The sequence below is a fragment of the Oncorhynchus clarkii genome, chromosome 14 (genome assembly GCF_045791955.1).
Source record: "Oncorhynchus clarkii lewisi isolate Uvic-CL-2024 chromosome 14, UVic_Ocla_1.0, whole genome shotgun sequence".
Taxonomy (NCBI): Eukaryota; Metazoa; Chordata; class Actinopteri; order Salmoniformes; family Salmonidae; genus Oncorhynchus; species Oncorhynchus clarkii.
The window spans coordinates 20,959,857-20,982,273 of NC_092160.1; the positions used below are offsets into that span (position 1 = coordinate 20,959,857).

The 22,417-nt window shown below is 42.6% G+C and overlaps 1 protein-coding gene across 1 annotated transcript in view; it reads right to left on the reverse strand.

The window, feature by feature from the left end:
• Positions 1 to 22,417, reverse strand: part of LOC139366406 (diaphanous-related formin 2) — a 691,096-nt gene that overhangs the window by 165,981 nt on the left and 502,698 nt on the right. Inside the window, exon 26 of the mRNA XM_071103857.1 lies at positions 8,316 to 8,440. Coding sequence (XP_070959958.1) covers positions 8,316 to 8,440 — 125 coding nt within the window. The remainder of the gene's footprint in view (positions 1 to 8,315; positions 8,441 to 22,417) is intronic.

Here is a 22,417-nt window from a genome sequence, read left to right on the forward strand (position 1 = left end):
TTGTAGAGTAATAGTGAAGACATCAAAACTATGAAATAACACATATCGAATCATGTACTAACCAAAAAAGTGTTAAATCTAAATATATTTTATATTTGAGATTCTTTAAATAGCCCGCCTTTGTCTTGATGACAGCTTTGCACACTCCTGGCACCTTCTAAACCAGCTTCATGAGGTAGTCACCTGGAATGCATTTCAATTAACAGGTGTGCCTTCTTAAGTTAATTTGTAGAATGTCTTTCCTTCTTAACGTGTTTGAGCCAATCAGTTGTATTGTGACAAGGTAGGGAGGGTATACAGAAGATAGTCTTTTACCAAATAGGGCTAAGTCCATATTATGGCAAGAACAGCGATGGAACAGCGACAACAGTCCATCATTACTTAAGGTCAGTCAATACGGAAAATGTCAAGAACTTGAAGTTTCTTCAAGTGCAGTCGCAAAAACCATCAAGCGCTATGATGAAACTGGCTCTCATGAGGACCGCCAAAGGAAAGGGAGACCTAAAGTTACCTCTGGAGCAGAGGATAAGTTTATTAGAGTTACCCGCCCCAGAAATTGCAGCCCAAATAAATGCTTTACAGAGTTCAAGTAACAGACATCTCAACATCAACTGTTCAGAAGAGACTGTGTGAATCAGGCCTTCATGGGAAAATTGTAGCAAAGAAACCACTGCTAAAGGACACCAATAAGAAGAAGAGACTTGCTTGGGCCATGAAGCACAAGCAATGGACATTAGACCAGTGGAAAGTTGTCCTTTGGTCTGGAGTTCAAATTGGAGACTTTTGGTTCCAACTGCCGAGTCTTTGTGAGATGTGGTGTGGGTGAACGGATGATCTCTGCATGTGTATTTCCCACCGTAAAGCATGGAGGAGGAGGTGTGATGGTGTGGGGGTGCTTTGCTGGTTATATTGTCTGTGATTTATTTAGAATTCAAGGCACACTTAACCAGCATGGCTACTACAGATTTCTGCAGCGATACGCCATCCCATCTGGTTTGGGTTTAGTGGGACTATCAATTGTTTTTCAACAGAACAGTGACCCAACACACCTCCAGGCTGTGTAAAGGCTATTTGACCAAGAAGGAGAGTGATAGAGTGCTGCATCAGATGACCTGACCTACACAATCCCACAACGTGAAACCAAATTGAGATGGTTTGGGATGAGTTGGACCGCAGAGTGAAGGAAAAGCAGCCAACAAGTGCTCAGAATATGTGGGAACTCCATCAATACTGTTTGAAAAGCATTCCAGGTGAAGCTGGTCGAGAGAATGCCAAGAATGTGCAAAGCTGTCATCAAGACAAAGGGTGGATATTTGAATCTGAAATATAAAATATATTTTGATTTGTTTAACACTTCTTTGGTTACTACATGATTCCATATGTGTTATTTCATAGTTTTGATGTCTTCACTATTATTCTACAATATGTAAAAATAAAGAAAAGTCCTTGAATGAGTAGGTGTTCTAAAAATGTTGACCAGTAGTGTACATGTGACCAAACAGATGCATATATGTATTCCCAGTCATGTATATATGTATTCCCAGTCATGTGAAATCCATAGATTAGGGCCAAATGACTTTATTTCAATTGACTGATTTCTATACAGTCAGTAAAATCGTAGACATTTTTAGCATGTTGCGTTTATATTTTTGTTCAGTGTATATAGAAAGCAGGTGCTTCCACACAAGTCTGGTTCCTGATGTAATTAAGTAATTAACATCCCATCATGCTTAGGGTCATGTATAAAATGCTGGGCAGGCCATTATTTTCGCTACCATGGCTAAGCTCCCATAGGATGACAATTCCATCATCATCAAGGCACGGTTGGTCACTGAATGGTTTGATAAGCATAAAAATGATGTAAATCATATGCCTTGGCCATCTCAGTCACCAGATCTCAACCCATTTGAACACTTACGGGAGATTCTGGAGCCTGAGACAGCATTATCCACCACCATCAACAAAACATCAAATTATGGAATTTTTTGTGGAATAATGTTGCTGCATCCCTCTAATTGAGTTCTAGACTTTATTTTTGCAGTTGCATCCCTCCAATACATGGTTGTAGGTATAATATGAGGGAGGTAATACATTCATTAATTTCCTGTCTTTATGTGTATATAACATTCTATGATGGGAAGACAACGCATTTTATCTGTTTGCATGTTCTGCTATTTAAATCAGTTGGCAAAAACACATTAAACACTATTATACTTGTGAGGAGTTACTGTAGCCAAGAAGTGATAGTTTTAGCTGTAAACTTAATTCTATACAGCGCATAGCTAATGTATTGAGTTATCCCCCCACGTGACCAGAGCACAGCTACAGGTCTTAATGTGTCAGGGGGCTTTAAAAATGACACCAGTTGATTTCAACTTCTCGGTCCCTAGGAAGCCGAAAGGTTAAGCTAACTATCAGCGGGCTGAATTATTGAGTTGAGTACCGCGGCGGGAGATCTATTAAGACAGGGGCCGCCTATCCATCAACGCTCGGTCCGGCATCTCATCGTCCCGGCGACCCATCTATCTCCCATTAACAGGCCAGTATCCATGCTATCCACAGTCCCTATAGGCTGTCCCTTCCCCAGAGTCCTATTTCGTCATATCCATCAGTCATAGATCTGTACTGGGGTCTGGGATCACCCAAGCCCCTCCAGTGAATTAGGGGCCCCCAGGGGCCAATGCCTCTATTCCCAGCCTTAGTGGGCTCTCCTAAATCTGATAGATAGAGATCACTAAACTGCTGAACAAACACCCTATTCAGTCATTTGCATACATTACAGTAATGGAAGGAGAAAAATGTTTCAATAAAGCTAAATTAAGTACCTCTGCTGGGCTGTTTGTGATGCCAACAAGTATAAGGAATGGGTTCAGGCTGTCTTCTTTAGTAGATAACGACTGTAGATATGAACTGGTAAACTCCGGCAAGTTAATTAATTTATTTGAGGAATTCATTATGCCTTTCGACTTCTTCCGCATTTTGTTATGTTATAGCCTTATTCTCATCAATCTACACTCAATAATCCATATTGACTATGCAAAAACAGGTTTTAAACATTTTTGCTCATAGAAAATAAATAAATACCACATTTACATAAGTATTCAGACCCTTTACTCAGTACTTTGTTGAACCACCTTTGGCAGCAATTACAGCCTCAAGTCCTCTTGGGTATGACGCTACAAGCTTGGCACACCTGTATTTGGGGAGTTTCTCACATTCTTCTCTGCAGATCCTCTCAAGCTCTGTCAGGTTGGATGGGGAGCGTTGCTGCACAGCTATTTTCAGGTCTTTCCAGAGATGTTCGATCGGGTTCAACTCCGGGGCCATTGCTGAGCCACTCAAGGATATTCAGAGACTTGTCCCGAAGCCACTTCTGCGTTGTATTGGCCGTGTGCTCAGGGTTGCTGTCCTGTTGGAAGGTGACCCTTCGCCCCAGTCTGAGGTCCTCAGTGCTCTGGAGCAGGTTTTCATCAAGGATCTCTGTCCTTTGCTTCGTTCATCTTTGCCTCGATCCTGACTAGTCTCCAAGTCCCTACCTCTGAAAAACATCCCCACAGCATGTGCCTTTCCAAATCATGTCCAATCAATTGAATTTATCACAGGTGGACTCCAATCAAGTTGTAGAAACATCAAGGATGATCAATGGAAACCTGAGCTCATTTCTGTTTTTGTTTTTTAATACAGTTACATTTTTTTTGAAAAACCTGTTTTAGCTTTGTCATTGTGGGGTATTGTGTGTTGATTGTTGAGTAAAAAAACGTAACGTGAAAAAATCAAGGGGTCTGAATACTTTCCAAAGGCACTACATATATAGATAGACATTCTAATTGAAATTGCAAGAAGTCGAATTGAGTTCTAGCTCATAAAAGGCATCACCAAGCAACCTTCAATTAATTAGAAACATTTAACATAATTGTATTCATTATAAAAACCTGAAGAGGTAATAAAAGTTGTGCTGTTTTAAGACATTTAATGTTACCTTTTAAAACCTAACTAGGAAACAAATAGTCTGGCTGACGCGCAACCCACGTGACTACACAGTGAGCTGTGCATCAAGGATGTAGAGAGACTGGTGTAAGCAAGACTAGGCAACACCTGCAAGTCTTCAAAAAAAAGGCCAAAGAGACTCTGTCAAACACCCACTCACAATACCCAATGTGTTGTTGTTTGAATCCCAGATTGCCCCTATAATAAGGAAGGCATCAGAAACGCTCCAGTGTAGATATCAAAACAAGGCCAGCCGCTTTGGGGGAATGTAGCAGCACCCAAAACATGATGGTGTTCTCTTAATTTAAACAGAACTAAGTTATGCTGTACCCCACACTCAGACACTGGGTTGTTTACCACACACACACACACACACACACACACACACACACACACACACACACACACACACACACACACTTCCTCATTCATCAATGTGCTCTACAGTGAAAACTTTTTACAGGGTTGCTCAACCATCAAATGCATGACTTTAGCTGCTGCTTTCGTTGTTGTTGTTTCATCTGTCATGTTTCCAGGCATCAGCGTCCTTTAATCCCAGTAGGAAGTTTAAAAAGGTATGTCAGACTTATCTTTACAAAAGGAAATGTCAAACCAAAAACATATGGCAGGGAATATTTCAAACTGTCAGTTTCACACACCCTAAACTGTGTTACACCGATTACAGTTATCTAAGCCAAAGGCAAAATAAAATATAGCACTAAAAACCTGGGAAAATCTAGCATTGTCTCTTTCATCTCTTTATCTAATATATTTTCACTTCCCTCTGTTACCTTTGGGCACAACTATAGTTCTGATACATGCACGCACACACACTCCAACACACACTCTACACACCACACATTATTATTATTTAGTTGTACTGTTTTGTGTGTGTTTCTAATATTATATACAGTATGTCTGTAATGTCTATGTTAATGTTTAAAATGTACGTAAATTGTCAAGTGTTCTTGTCTGTAATGTCTTCTTCGTCATGTGTCGGACCCAAGGAAGACTCGCAGTCGCCAAATCATATATCATAATCAAAAGAGCACAGAAATAATGTTCTGCTTGTGAAAGCTTTTCACAATGCTACTGGTCATGTTAACTTTAAGGTTCAAAGAGAAAAGAAGATGATTCAAGGCAAAAGCAACTTACATCCTTTCACAGTTCAACATCACCAATCAATCAAATGTATTCATAAAGCCAAAAGTGCTTATACAGAAACCCTGCCTAAAACCCAAAACAGCAAGCAACGCAGCTGTAGAAGCACGAATGGTAAGGAAAAAGCTGAAGGGGTGTGAATCATTCAACACATCTGGAGAAGTGTGTTCAGAGTGGATGCTACAGTACAAAGAAATTCAAGTCCGAACACACAGCATATTTTATTTAGAAAACTTGCGAATTACCCTTGATGCCTAATCATGTGAATTGATTCGAGCAGGGTCACAGAAGAGCCATGTTTACCAAACACCTTGTTATTTTGACTAGCAGATGAACTGCATTACTTCATTACCAAGAAAAAGGTCACACGCAGGTCAAACCCACTCTAGTGAGTGAGAGAAAGAGAGGTGATTGCTAACGGGGAGAGAATGAGACACAGAGAGAGGTGATTGCTAACAGGGAGAGACAGAGACACAGAGAGAGGTGATTGCTGATGGGGAGAGACAGACACAGAGAGAGGTGATTGCTGATGGGGAGAGACAGAGACACAGAGAGAGGTGATTGCTGATGGGGAGAGACAGAGACACAGAGAGAGGTGATTGCTGATGGGGAGAGACAGAGACACGGAGAGAGGTGATTGCTAACGGTGAGAAACAGACACGGAGAGAGGTGTTTACTAACGAGGAGAGACAGACACAGACAGCATGAGAGAAGTGATTGCGAACAGGGAGAGACAGACACAGAGAGAGGTGATTGCTAACAGGGAGAGACAGAGACACAGAGAGAGGTGATTGCTAATGAGGAGAGACAGAGACACAGAGAGAGGTGATTGCTAACAGGAAGAGACAGAGACAGAGAGAGGTGATTGCTGACGGGGAGAGACAGAGACACAGAGAGGTGCTTGCTAGCGGAGAGAGACAGAGGCACAGAGAGAGGTGATTGCTGACGGGGAGACACAGAGGCACAGAGAGAGGTGATTGCTGACGGGGAGAGACAGAGGCACAGAGAGAGGTGATTGCTGACGGGGAGAGACAGAGACACAGAGAGAGGTGCTTGCTAACGGAGAGAGACAGACACAGAGAGAGGTGATTGCTAACAGAGAGAGACAGAGACACAGAGAGCATGAGAGAAGTGATTGCGAACAGGGAGAGACAGACACAGATATTGGTGATTGCTGATGGGGAGAGACAGAGACACAGAGAGAGCTGATTACTAACGGGGAGAGACAGACACAGACAGCATGAGAGAGGTCTGATAGACACAAATACGCTCTCCACCTTACCACTTGAATCACCTCGACTCCCCTCATCGATCGCGGGCGCCATAAAGGGACAGTAAAACAGCTTTCTGGCTTTCTTTAGTAAGGTAAGAATGCCTACTCTGTCACGGGAGTGCAGCTGTGGAGCGAGTGCAGCTGTGTCACCCTTAACCTGGCTGAACACAGAGTGGAAGGAGGTTGGAAGGCTACAAAATGTAGGTAAGAAAACAATTTTTAAATGTTTTCCTCTCTTGGCTTTTTTCACAATGAGGCAGTAACTAAAATTGGTTCGGCCACATACGACTGAGGCTCCATTTCGGCTCTGATGCCAGATCAGGTGAGATGGGGAAGTGGGGCGTTTCCATTCACGGCCAGGCAGCTTCTCTCCCTCTCACTCTCTGGGGACACGATTCAGACAGTGAAGGGGAGCACTACTCCAGTATATATGCAGTTCTCCATTTCCACGGACATCCTACGTGGAGCCCCAGAATCGATACAGACATCAGGGGCCCTGAGCTGCCTTTCCTCCCTGTCTTGGTTCAGAGCTGCAGGGGAGGTTTTTGCCAAAGCCTCTATTTTTAAAAATGTACACATATTAAGTGCCAATATTTGACTAGGAGCAGATTTCTGATGTGTTAGGCAGCTATTACTCTTATGTCAGCTAAAAGTTCAAAAAAATTATAATTGCAAGCTAACAAAAAGCTCAAATTAAGGTTAAACACTTTTTTAAAGGGATTCTCTGGAAATTGTGTGTACTTTTTTGCCAGTAGTTTTGAAAGTAACCCTCAAGGGGTCCCTGAAACTTGTGCAGAAATGTGCACCACTTTGCTCTCTCTCTCTCTCTGCTCTGGTGTGGTGTGGGTGCATCATGTGCACCTTGCAAACTGTCACACATATAGCAAGGGGCTGAAGCTCATGGTCAAATTTTTGGGGGCTGGCCCATGTCACATGCAAGTGTGAGTGTTGAACATATGGAATGTCTCCTGAATTGATGAATTACCCTTGAATGATTCTTGCTTTCCCTTAATAAATGTGGTAACACACCTAGAGACAGATAGCCTAGTGGTTAGAGAGTCAAGGTACAAATCTGTAGTTCTGCCCCTGAACAAGGCAGTTCCCCGGAAGGCCGTCATTGTAAATAAGAATTTGTTCTTAACTGACTTGCCTAGTTAAATAAAGGTTCAATAAAAAAAAAACCAGAGGAATGCTGTCTGTTTTAATACACATATAGTGATAGGAGGTATCATAGCCCCTAGCTATTGACATCCGAGTTGGTTTCAACCAATGAGACTCTAAACACTGTAGTGTATGTACTGTAGGTGCCAGATTACTAGACAAACCTATTCTGCCGAGGCACCTTCCTCCTTAAAATGGAGTCTGAGAAGTGCTCAGGCATCACTAATTTGATTTGAGAGCTGAACCGCTTGAGTTTAAGTGAAAGCACTCTGTTATCAAAACGAGAGAAGAGCCGCAAAAGGTGATAGTCTACAGAAAGCCTATGTGGAGAGGCCTGTGGCTGGTTAGGAGATGAAATCAGGAGGTGGGTGATAAGTCCGCATGGGGGAACGAGCCCTCATTAGAGACCCCGAGGGGAGGCAGTGGTGGATCAGCGGTAAAAATAGCTCAAGGCCTGAACTCTCTCTGGGGAACATTGGGTAGAGGAGGAGGAGATCTGATAAACATCTCACTAGTGGGAAGGCAGCCGTATCCATTCCTTTAAGCCCACGGGTGCCACAAGCCACACTTATGGCCGTTAACTACTCTTTCCTGCTCAGGAGAACGCAACAGCACAGTCTCTTTGGTGGACAATTCACAGGCGCCAAATGCCCAAAACATGTCTACTTTCTACATCAGCGATACGTTCAATTAAGACAATGTGAGAAATCAATAAAAAGCATGAAAAGGATATGGACAATTTTTCCACAAACTTATCCTTTTCGTCGTCCGTCTTGGGGAAGTTCTCAATGTCATTTTCTAGCCTCTGGATGTGTCGCTCCATGGTGCTGAGACTGCTCTTCAGGATCTCGGCAGAAACTGGAGAAAGATGGAGACGTCATTAATATTAATAAACAATACAAATGAAAATAATTTTCCCTACACTGCATATGAACTGAATCTATCTAAATATGAATATCTCTTTGATATAGATTGTTCCAATCAGTTTTGTTTGATGAGGTTAGGCTGAGGTTAGGATTTGATCACTCCATATATTTTTTCCTGAGTTTGATCCCTCCACAATCTTGGTCTTGTCTCAGCACTACAATCTGTGTGGCCTGGAAGGAGAGTGTGTGTGTTTGATAGAGGGGCTGGAGCTAGTTAATCAGTCTGTAACCACTGTATACAAAGTTCCTTTGGACTCTTACTATTCAGATCAACCCTTTCAAGTGGGGACTTCAAAGACTTGTGAGTGTCTTAAGGGATCAGACAGGACAGGAGTGTAGAAACATGTGTCATGTAAGGCCTGTAGTATGGGCCTTAGTGTTATTGATACAAACAAACTTGACTACGACTGCACAGTGTGTGAACTGGTCACAGGCAAAGATATGGGTCAATGCTCCGGCCACTGACTGATGTCAGTCCTGGTTTGTCTGGGTCTGCGTCACAGAGTAGATACTACCAAGAGAAGACAGAACTTCAGGCTTTTTATCAGACAGACTTCTAAACTCAGCAAAAAAAGAAATGTCCCTTTTTCAGGACCCTGTCTTTCAAAGATAATTCGTAAAAAAACAAATAACTTCACAGATCGTCATTGTAAAGGGCTTAAACACTGTTTCCCATGCTTGTTCAATGAACCATAAACAATTAATGAACATGCACCTGTAGAACGGTCGTTAAGACACCAACAGCTTACAAACGGTAGGAACTTAAGGAAACAGTTTTGAAAATTAAGGACACTAAATAGGCCTTTCACCTGGAAAAACACCAAACAAAAGATGCCCAGGGTCCCTGCTAATCTGCGTGAACGTGCTTTGGGCATGCTGCAAGGAGGCATGAGGACTGCAGATGTGGCCAGGGCAATAAATTGCATTGTCTGTACTGAGAGACGCTTAAGAAAGCGCTACAGGGAGACAGGACAGACAGCTGATCATCCTCGCAGTGGCAGACCACGTGTAACAACACCTGCACAGGATTGGTACATCCGAACATCACAACTGTGGGACAGGTACAGGATGGCAACAACAACTGCTCGAGTTACACCAGGAACGCACAATCCCTCCATCAGTGCTCTGACTGTCCGCAATAGGCTGAGAGAGGCTGGACTGAGGGCTTGTAGGCCTGTTGTAAGGCAGGTCCTCACCAGACATCACCGGTAACAATGTTGCCTATGGGCACAAACCCACCGTCGCTGGACCAGACAGGACTGGCAAAACGTGCTCTTCACTGACGAGTCACGGTTTTGTCTCACCAAGAGTGATGGTCGGATTCGCGTTTATCGTTGAAGAAATTAGTGTTACACCGAGGCCTGTACTCTGGAGCGGGATCGATTTGGAGGTGGATGGTCCATCATGGTCTGGGGCGGTTTGTCACAGCATCATCGGACTGAGCTTGTTGTCATTGCAGGCAATCTCAACACTGTGCGTTACAGGGAAGACATCCTCCTCCCTCATATGTGGTACCCTTCCTGCAGGCTCTTCCTGACATGACCCTCCAGCATGACAATGCCATACTGCTCATTCTGTGCGTTATTTCCTGCAAGACAGGAATGTCAGTGTTCTGCCATGGCCAGTGAAGAGCCCGGATCTCAATCCCATTGAGCACGTCTGGGACCTGTTGGATCGGAGGGTGAGGGCTAAGGCCATTCCCCCCAGACATGTCAGGGAACTTGCAGGTGCCTTGGTGGAAGCGTGGGGTAACATCTCACAGCAAGAACTGGCAAATCTGGTGCAGTCCATGAGGAGGAGATGCACTGCAGTACTTAATGCAGCTGGTGGCCACACCAGATACTGACTGTTACTTTTGATTTTGATCCCCCCCCTTTGTTCAGGAACACATTATTACATTTCTGTTAGTCACATGTATGCGGGACTTGTTCAGTTTATGTCTCAGTTGTTGAATCTTGTTATGTTCATACAAATTTACACATGTTAAGTTTGCTGAAAATGAACGCAGTTGACAGTGAGAGGATGACAGTGAGAGTCCTCCTCTAAACTGAAAAGATGGATTAAATAACAGTGCCTGACAGTGAAAGGATGTTTACTATTTATCAAGAGTACTCCTCTAAACTGAAAAGATGGATTAAATAACAGTGCCTAATAGTTAAACAATCTGACTTCTATGGAGTTACAGTGGATTGGGCTGTGGTAAAGCTCAAAGTGCACAACCGGGAAAATGGAAAATAAAATCAGTCCAGGATGTTAAAAGTATCCTCCTTAAGAACGTGCTTCCATCTTGACTAGTTCAAAGCCTTCCGATGCCATTTAGATAAACCTTCACATTTAATTTCCAATGGCTTTTTGAACTGGTCTATCAGTATCGTACTCAAATCTTCAATAATAAAACCCTGCTTCAAAGCATATCTCCACAATGTACCTGTCTTGCAATGTCCCCCCATCACATTTCATATTCAATAGAGGCTACCTTACCTTGTCTAGCCTATATGATGCCACTGTATATTCTGCATTATAAACTGGGTGGTTCGAGATTGGCTGACGCCTGTGGTATATCAGACCGTATATCACAGCTGTAATTAGGGAAAGCTGTCAGTTGTACAACTGAATGCATTCAACTGAAATGTCTCTTCCGCATTTAACCCAACCCCTCTGAATCAGAGGGGTTGCAATAATCAACATCCACGTCTTTGGCGGCCAGGGAACAGTGGGTTTACTGCCTTGCTCAGGGGCAGAACGACAAATGTTTCCTTGTCAGCTTGGGGATTCGATCCAGCAACCTTTCGGTTACTGGCCCAACGCTCTAACCACTTGGCTACCTGCCGCCTAATTACGTTGGTAACCAATTTATAATAGCAATAAGGCACCTTTGGGGTTTGTGTTATATGGCCAATATACCATGGCTAAGGGCTGTATCCAGGCACTCCACGTTGCGTTGTGCAGAGAACAGCCCTTAGCCCTGATATGATGGCCATATACCACACCACCTTATGCCTTATTGCTTAAATAAAACCCTGTCTCTCATTGCATCTTCTACATGTATTGCCGTGAGTCATACATGATGGGAGGGCATGTCAGGGTTTGCCAGCACTCTTTATGTTTCCCAACCCATCCAATGAGCTGTGTGGAGGCTATCAAGAGAGGGGTAGTCTCAGTGACATCAGGGCAGCCATGCTTTACAGAGACACTATACAGCTCCCGTCTGGTTTTATATTTATTTTCTAACAATCACAGTGTCGAGTGAGAGAGGGGACGAAGCACTTACAGTACACAGAGACAAACACAGTCACATACACACCGGGGCCACAAATCAATCTAGCCACAGCAGCAACAATGCAGAGGATGCGGGAGGGTGAGGTCTTTGGTGGTGCTTGGAGGGATCTGGTGACTGGGGATATGCTATGCCCCTATTCAAGGCCAACAAAGCCGAGGGTTAGGTCTCCCTCCTGGGGACACTAGGGGATGAGGGGACGGCGGCACGCCCGCAGTCAACACATCCCGACGCCAGCACTGATAGGGCCTCCGAGAGAGCAACCCAGCTGTTGTCAGTGTGATCTGAGACAGCACTGATAGCAGGGAAAAATGAAGAGCTAGGAGGTGGGCAGACAGACGGGTAGAGATGAATAGATTAGATACACACAGATGCTTCATACCTGGGAACCGTTCATCATTCGCCAAGGGCTCAGGGAAACTCTGATAGACTGGGTCTGAATGACAGCAGTGCTTGGCTAATAACACAGCCGAGGTAGCTGATCTTTAATGGCTTCAGTAGCCATGGCACTGACACACAGGGGACTATCCAACTGAGATTCTGCAGAAGACTCATTTACAGCAATATGATGAAGCCTAACAGTACAATGTCTGGGGACTGGAGAGAGCATATGTACATATTGTGCAGTTTTCTATTGCAGTATTTTTAACTGAAGCAATTTGCAATTTTAAAAGTTGGATTCATACAAAGGTTGACATGTTCCTCTTTTAATAGCTGCATGCGCACTATCCATAGTAAATTGTAACTTTTTACATGCACCTGTAAATGAGGTAAATTAAGATAAGATAATTAGGTGGGTGCTTACATTTGTCCAAGTGTGAATTAGATGTGTTGTGTGCAGACACCCTCGTAGAGAAGGGTCAGAGCCAGGGATCAGCCATTATTGACAGCAAACCAGGAGCAATTAGGCTTAAGTGCCTTGCTCAAGGGCACATTGACATATTTATCACCTAGTCGGCCAGGGGATTTGAACAAGCAACCTTTCGGTTACTAGCCCAATGCTTCTAACCGCTAGGCTATGTAAGCAATGCATTGTGGAGGGTAGGCTACTAAAAGCAACATTCATAATTCTACACCAAAAAATTATGCATGGAAGTGTTACGACTTCCGCCGAAGTTGGTCCCTCTCCTTGTTCGGGTGGCGTTTGGCAGTCGACGTCACCAGCCTTCTAGCCATTGCCGATCCACTTTTCATTTTTCATTTGTTTTGTCCTTTTTGTCCGTTTTGTTACTTGTTCATTATTTACCCTCTGTTCCCCCATGTTTGTTTGTAAGTGATTGTTTATTGTATTGCGGTCCGTTATTGTGGCCTTGGATTTATTTGACGTGTATTGTGTTTATTGTTGAGTAAAATTGCGTACATTACTCATATCTGCTGTCCTGCGCCTGACTCATCTACACCAGCTACACACAGACGCATTACAGGAAGGCTTTATATTTTGGATGAGCATTAGGGAATGGGCCAAGAAAGTCAAATGTTCAAATTAAGCAGTGTTAATGAGTGTTTTCAGGGTCAACTTTAGTACAGCTTTAGAAGCCCATTAGAAAGAGAGGGAGTCAAATCAGATTGCACTTTGTATCTAGTGACAAGCAATGTAAATAACAAAGGCCTTTCGACAAAATATGTAAATGCCTCTTTTGAAGTTACTTTAAAAGGAAGGGCCTGTTATAAGTCAGTTGCTGCTTTTTATCAAATAAATCTACATGACTAAGACTACCATTCCTCTCTGTTCAGTATGCAGTAGGGATCCTTTTGGGATATCATTAGTAAAATTAGCACCAAAATAATACTGTTTTCAGGGGATGAATTTCAACACAACACTGGTATCTACCACATGCACATTACCTATGGACCAGGAAAGGGAGAGAAAACACAAGCACTAGGCCTATGTACTCTCTTCTTCACAGAGAAAGGATGTCTGGGACATGTAGAATTATCCTAATAACTGCTGTCAGCAAGACCTGCTAGTGTAATTTAACAGCACGCATTAAATATCTGTCTCTGTGTTTCTAAGCTGGATGAGCATGTTTTCAGGTAACTTCTTACACATGCAAAACCATGTCAATTATCCTTTACATAATCTTGCTGTCAAGCTATTTCTGGGGGTTAGAAATGTGTTTGATTTGCATGCTTAATGTAAAGAAAGTGAGTGTGACTGGGAGAGAGAGAAAGAAACTGAGCTGCACTTCCTAACCTCCTGCCAAATAATGACCAAATTAGAGACACTTGCTTTGGCAATGTTAACATCTGTTTCCTATGCCAATAAAGCCCTTAAATTGATACAATATACTGGGCAAATGTCAAATTGGCTTTTTACCAAATTATCGTACGACAGACCACATATTCACCCTGCACACGCTAATTGACAAACAAACAAATCAAAACAAAGGTGCCGTCTTCTCATGCTTTGTTGATTTCAAAAAAGCCCTAGACTAAATTTGGCATGAGGGTCAGCTATACAAATTAATGGAAAGTGTGTTGGGGGAAAAACATATGACATTATAAAATCCATGTACACAAACAAAGCCTGTGGTTAAAATTGGCAAAAAAAAAAACGAATTTCTTCCACAGGGCCATGGGGTGAGACAGGGATGCAGCTTATGCTCAACATATATATCAACAAATTGGTGAAGACATTAGAACAGTCTGCAGCACGCGGCCTCACTGTACTAGAATCTGAAGTCAAATGTCTACTGTTTTCTTCTGTCACCAACCAAGGAGGACCTACAGCAGCACCTAGATCTTCTGCACAGATTCTGCCAGACCTGGGCCCTGACCGTAAATCAAAGTAACACCAAAATAATGGTGTTCCAAAAAAGGTCCAGTCGCCAGGACCACAAAATACAAATTCCATCTAGACACCGTTGCCCTAGAGCACACAAAAAACAATACATACCTTGGCCTAAACATCAGTGCCACAGGTAACTTCCACAAAGCTGTGAACGATCTGAGAGACAAGGCAAAAAGGGCATTCTACGCCATCAAAAGGAACATCAAATTTGACATACCAATTAGGACCTGGCTAAAAATACTTGAATCAATTATAGAACCCATTGCCCTTTATTGTTGTGAGGTCTGGGATCTGCTCAACAACCAATAATTCACAAAATGGGACAAACACCAAATTGTGACTCTTCATGCAGAATTCTGCAAAAATATCCTCAGAGTACAACGTAAAATACCCCAAAATACAGGCTGATAGCCACTAATGATCAAAATCCAAAAAAAGAGACGTTAAATTCTACAATCACCTTAAAAGGAAGTGATTCCCAAACCTTCCATAACAAAGCCATCACCTACAGAGAGATGAACCTGGGAAGTAGTCCCCTAAGCAAGCTGGTCCTGGGGCTCTGTTCACAAACACACCCCACAAAGCCCCAGGACAGCAACACAATTAGACCCAACTAAATCATGAGAAAACAAAAAGATAATTACTTGAGACATTGGAAATAATTTACAAAAAAACAGAGCAAACTAGAATGCTATTTGGCCCTAAATAGTGTCAGAATACCTGACCACTGTGACTGACCCAAACTTAAGGAAAGCTTTGATTATGTACAGACTCAGTGAGCATAGCCTTGCTATTGAGAAAGGCAGTCAAAGGCAAACCTGGCTCTCAAGAAAAGACAGGCTATGTGCACACTGCCCACAAAATGAGGTGGAAACTGAGCTGCACTTCCTAACCTCCTGCCAAATGTATGACCATATTAGAGATTTATTTTATTTATATTTCACAGATCCACAAAAAAATTGAAAACAAACCTGATTTTGATCATCTCGCATATGTACTGGGTGAAATACCACTGTGTGCCATCAAAGCAGCAAGATGTGTGACCTATTACCACAAGAAAAGGGCAACCAGTGAAGAACAAACACCATTATAAATACAACCCATATGTATGTTTATTTATTTTCCCTTTTGTACTTTAACCATTTGCACATCCTTACAACACTGTATATATGCATAATATGACATTTGAAATGTCTTTATTCTTTTGGAACTTTTGTGAGTGTAATGTTTACTTTTCATTTTTATTGTTTATTTATCTACTTCACTTGCTTTGGCAATGTTAACATATGTTTCCCATGCCAATAAATCCACTGGAATTGAATTGAGAGAGAGACACAGACAGGCAGACAGATAAAACAAGAAATAAGAAGCAAGAGCGAAAGGAAGCTCTTTCTGTATTGACACAAACTCCTCCGTGGTCAACACCTTTCAGATTTACAGCATCATTACTGTGGTATTACCCTATAATACCAGCACTCTGAGGACTAGCCATTTCCATGAGGAAGAGACAGATGAGACCTATTTCATTACACTCTGTCCTACTTGCTACAAGAATAAACTGCCATGAAAAAAAATCCCTGCTCATCATAAAACCAAGACAATGTGCAACACAAAATACCAAATCATGTGCTCTAATGTGAAGATGTCACCATTATATTCAGTCATTTGTTGGAAGAAACCATTTTCAATTGGGATTCATGGAGAAAGGACACAGATAATTGATCCTCTGCTCTTGCGCTGCTGTCAAAGGTTACAAAGAAAACTTTGGTTTATTTTTCGAACATAGCCACAGTCGCGACATAAAGTAAAGTTTTTAATAATCTCTACACTTGTGCAAACAAAGAAAAACTTAACATAAAACCAAAGGAGAAGCACAATGGAACTCCCCTCCCCCTAAACATTTATTTGAGATGGCATATTTAATATGTGTTTGCATGATTTAGAACCCCGGCTATTCACTTGACAAATTAAGACGTACACCGCGGTGGAGAAAGAGGAGCAAAAAATATGAATCGGCATTACAAGGCACATCACCAGTAAAGGTTCATTAGCGCGCCTATAGAACAAAGTTCACTATAGTCTTCCCTTGACAAATGAAGGCAGTTTGGGGTGTGAGAAGGGGAGTGTATGAGGCCACGGCAGCAGTATCAACCCTTCAATCAGATGTAAAATGAGTTTCAAGCTCCAGAGACCCTACAAGTGAAGACCTTTCAGCGCGCTATTCAATTCACCCCGGCCCCAGATGATTAACTCGACACACCAAATTCTCAACGATTCCAATTCACCTCCCGCTGCATGTAGAAACACGAAGTGGAAATAGAGGACAACCTTGAAAAGACTGCTTTTCAACGCATTACCAAAATAGATGTTCATTCAACCATTGTGCATCTTCTCCATATTATGCTGAAATTGACTATTGATTAGTGGCTTACGAGAAGAAGAAACTACTGACTGTAGATTAATCTAATGCTGTAGATTTGGAGGTAATTATTTTGAGACATTGATATGTACTTGTGCTCATTGCTCACATATCGGCTTGACTGACATGGTACCTATTGGCAGCTACACAGAAACATGCTTTTCCATTTACATTTACCTGGTGGCAACCTGAAAATGAATATGAAATGCAGTGGGACAGAGATAGACTTAGGGATGCACCAGTATACTAAGGGATGCACCAGTATACTGCTGTTATAGTGAGAGACAACACCAGGGGTTCAACTTTGGTTTTAGAAGTGGGGGGGACATACTTGTATATGTGTGGGGGGGTAAACACTCCAAACAGCCTACCCGCCCGCTCGGAGGTGTCCGTATGCTCCTAAAGCACACCGTTGCCTTTTTAGTATCACATTCCAATTCTAAACTGGGGGAGGACAGAAATGCAATTTCAGAATGTGGGGGGACTTGCCCATGTCCCCAATGAAAGTTGCGCCCCTGGACAACATAAGGTTTTTCCTTTTCAGCGGGATTTAAACGGCTCCAGTTGCTGGAATGAATCAAATGGCTCCAGTTGCAGGAGTGAATCAAACGGCTCCAGTTGCAGGAGTGAATCAAACGGCTCCAGTTGCAGGAGTGAATCAAACGGCTCCCGTTGCAGGAGTGAATCAAACGGCTCCCGTTGCAGGAGTGAATCAAACGGCTCCCGTTGCAGGAGTGAATCAAACGGCTCCCGTTGCAGGAGTGAATCAAACGGCTCCCGTTGCAGGAGTGAATCAAACGGCTCCCGTTGCAGGAGTGAATCAAACGGCTCCCGTTGCAGGAGTGAATCAAACGGCTCCCGTTGCAGGAGTGAATCAAACGGCTCCCGTTGCAGAAGTGAATCAAACAGCTCCCGTTGCAGGAGTGAATCAAACTGCTCCAGTTGCAGGAGTGAATCAAACGGTTCCAGTTGCAGGAGTGAATGTGATACTATTTTTAAAAAATAAAAAATAATTTCACCTTTATTTAACCAGGTAGGCTAGTTGAGAACAAGTTCTCATTTGCAACTGCGACCTGGCCAAGATAAAGCATAGCAGTGTGAACAGACAACAACACAGAGTTACACATGGAGTAAACAATAAACAAGTCAATAACATAGTAGGAAAAAAATAATCTATATACATTGTGTGCAAAAGGCATGAGGAGGTAGGCAATAAATAGGCCATAGGAGTGAATAATTACAATTTAGCAGATTAACACTGGAGTGATACATGATCAGATGAACATGTGCAGGTATAGATACTGTTGTGCAAAAGAGCAGAAAGGTAAATAAAATAAAAACAGTATGGGGATGAGGTAGGTAAATTGGGTGGGCTATATACCGATGGACTATGTACAGCTGCAGCGATCGGTTAGCTGCTCAGATAGCAGATGTTTAAAGTTGGTGAGGGAGATAAAAGTCTCCAACTTCAGAGATTTTTGCAATTCGTTCCAGTCGCAGGCAGCAGAGAACTGGAAGGAAAGGCGGCCAAATGAGGTTTTGGCTTTAGGGATGATCAGTGAGATACACCTGCTGGAGCGTGTGCTATGGGTGGGTGTTGCCATCGGGACCAGTGAACTGAGATAAGGCGGAGCTTTACCTAGCATAGACTTGTAGATGACGTGGAGCCAGTGGGTCTGGCGAAGAACATGTAGCGAGGGCCAGCCAACTAGAGCATACAGGTCGCAGTGGTGGGTGGTATAAGGTGCTTTAGTAACAAAACGGATGGAACTGTGATAAACTGCATCCAGTTTGCTGATTGGAAGCTATTTTGTAGATGACATCGCCGAAGTCGAGGATCGGTAGGATAGTCAGTTTAACTAGGGTAAGTTTTGCGGCGTGAGTGAAGGAGGCTTTGTTGCGAAATAGAAAGCCGACTCTAGATTTGATTTTGGATTGGAGATGTTTGATATGAGTCTGGAAGTAGAGTCTGCAGTCTAGCCAGACACCTAGGTACTTATAGATGTCCACATATTCTAGGTCGGAACCATCCAGGGTGGTGATGCTAGTCGGGCGTGCGGGTGCAGGCAGCGAACGGTTGAAAAGCATGCATTTGGTTTTACTAGCGTTTAAGAGCAGTATGGCATTGAAGGTCGTTTGGAGGTTAGATAGCACAGTGTCCAAGGAAGGGCCAGAAGTATACAGAATGGTTTCGTCTGCGTAGAGGTGGATCAGGGAATCGCCCACAGCAAGAGCAACATCATTGATATATACAGAGAAAAGAGTCGGCCCGAGAATTGAACCCTGTGGTACCCCCATAGAGACTGCCAGAGGACCGGACAACATGCCCTCTGATTTGACACACTGAACTCTGTCTGCAAAGTAGTTGGTGAACCAGGCAAGGCAGTCATTAGAATAACCGAGCCTACTGAGTCTGCCGATAAGAATATGGTGATTGACAGAGTCGAAAGCCTTGGCCAGGTCGATGAAAACGGCTGCACAGTACTGTCTTTTATCGATGGCGGTTATGAATTCATTTAGTATCTTGAGCGTGGATGAGGTGCACCCGTGACCGGTTCGAAAACCTAATTGCACAGCGGAGAAGGTACGGTGGGATTTGAGATGGTCAGTGATCTGTTTGTTGACTTGGCTTTCGAAGACCTTAGATAGGCAGGGCAGGATGGATGTAGGTCTGTAATAGTTTGGGTCCATTGCTGTGGCAAAGCAGTGAAATTGTCCCTCGTGATTACCCAAGGTTCTCGTGACGCTGAAAAGCGAATCAGCCAGGGAGAAGAACGCAATCTTTAAGGTGGCAACAAGCAAAGAACAAATTAAGCAATATACATGTACAGTAAAATGCAGGAATAGGAAAGTTCAGTGCATTTTATTAACTCTGGGCGATATACTTTCATTTTGAGTGATCGACTTGCAATTCAATTAACTTTTTAAGTGATGACTTTCAATGGTGCTCCTCAATGAGAAAATGTATACATTTATCAATATGCAGAGAGAGTATGAATACAATTTCCCAATTATACTCAGATATAAATAAATCAATAAAACTGAGTACCAGAAAACAAACAGAAATAGTTTGCACACAATCCAATGAATTTCATTTAGGGGGAGGGTGTGTAAATCCACACTACACAGGCACGCATAATTACAATTCCCCATCAATGGTGTGTTAATGGGATGGAAATAAAGGAAATAAATCCTTTTTACTTTCGCTCCACTTACTCTTTTCATTTGTATTTTCTCTCAAATCCCCCACTTAACAAAGCGTTATCATTAAGAAATTATTTACCAATTTAATCAAGTTTAGAATATGCTGCCGAAATGAACTGTGAGTAATGGTAAGCCATTGAAATCTGTTAAATCCTCACTGATGCTATGAAAACCTAATCCAATAATTTAAGGTAGGCTAGACAGCAGAGTCTCGGTTATCATTGTAATCAGACAAACAACTTGGATTAACATCTGAAATGTTAATGAGCAGATGGGAAATTGTCTGCACATAGTCTGAAACGGGTTATGCAATTGATTGAGTGAAGTAAAAAGTGACATTTCATAATATCACGAACGTCCATCGCAAGTCCCACCTTACACACTTTATTGACTATTATAAACTGGGTGGTACGAGCCCTGAATGCTGATTGGCTGACAGCCATGGTATATCAAGACCGTATTCCACGGGCATATTTTTTTATTTAAATATAATTTTTTACTGCTCTAATTTTATTGGTAACCAGTTTATAATGCAGAAGTAAGGCTAAAGTTAAGCAATAAGGCATCTCAAGGGTTTGTGATATATGGCCAATATACCACATCTAAAGGCTGAATCCAGGCACTCCGCATTGCGTTGTGCGTAAGAACAGCACTTAGCCGTGGTATATTGGCCATATACCACACCCCCTCGTGCATTATTGCTTAACTATAGCCATATTCCTGACTCACTGAGAGAACACACAGATCCACGAGTATAGCAGGGAAACAACTATAATGAAAGACTCGTGCCTCACATCCCTAAGATGAGCTTTGCTTAAATTCACCAAATCTGAGCCCCATCATTCCCATCCATACATCATCTGCTGCAGCCTTGCCAGTCTCTCTACAAACCAATCACCTACATGTCCAGACACTAGATCACCAACATGTCCAGACACTAGATCACCTACATGTCCAGACACTAGATCACCTACATGTCCAGACACTAGATCACCTACATGTCCAGACACTAGATCACCTACATGTCCAGACACTAGATCACCTACATGTCCAGACACTAGATCACCTACATGTCCAGGCACTAGATCACCTACATGTCCAGGCACTAGATCACCTACATGTCCAGGCACTAGATCACCTACATACCCAGATACTAGATCACCTACATACCCAGACACTAGATCACCTACATACCCAGACACTAGATCACCTACATACCCAGACACGAGATCACCTACATGTTCAGACACTAGATCACCTACATGTCCAGACACTAGATCACCTACATACCCAGACACTAGCGAACATCAACTTCGGAGGATCTCAACAATAGTATCAACATTCTGATTGGTCACATTCAGTCTACTTCCTCCCTGTATTTCAGCCGCTTTCTCTCACTGACAGAAACCCACTGTGTCTGAGGTTTTGCTATAGGTGCTGCTAAGCTTGGAATTAAAGCACCTCTCCTCGGCCTACCTTTGTATGCAGTCAACACTATAGCACAGTTGATAACACCACTCACAGTGTGAACTACTCCTTGGTTCAATGACATTCTCTTTCTTAAGGCTCTAGAAGAGCCTAGAAAAGCTGAAAAATACTATTATTCACAGGTTGCACCTCCGTCACTCGGTCGTGTCATGCCATTGTTATAAATGTCCTCAAGCCACCCTTTGCCATGGTGGTGCCCAAACGTTGTGATAAGCCCAGTCACTCTGGATGGGGGCTAATGAATTTAGTTTAAATTACACAATAGTGGCATGGAAATACGATAACACTGCAAAAGCAGGCAAGTATATAGTAGGAAATAACTTTGCCATCATTATAATGTCATCAAATTTACTTTAGACAGACGACAATGTTATCATTAACTAGCAAAGTTCATCAAAAATAGCTAGCAAGGCTAACGTTAGCTACCTACAATCCAGCGGTATCTCTCAATCTTCGCTAGCTAGCTAAAGTTATACGTCTAAAGTCAATCCAGCGACATCAAAATGTCAAAAGTTTTTTCAACAAATTATTTGCCTCCTTTAGAAATGTAATTTTATTTAAAAGCCACTGTAATGCACTTTTGATTAAATTTTCATCAGCGTCAATTGACAATGCATTGAGTAGAATGTTCAGTCCTAAAACAAATGTTCAAAACAATATTGTGAGGAAACGTGCAATGTATATATTACATTTCAGATAGAACACGTGATTCTAAAGAGTACAAGCAAGG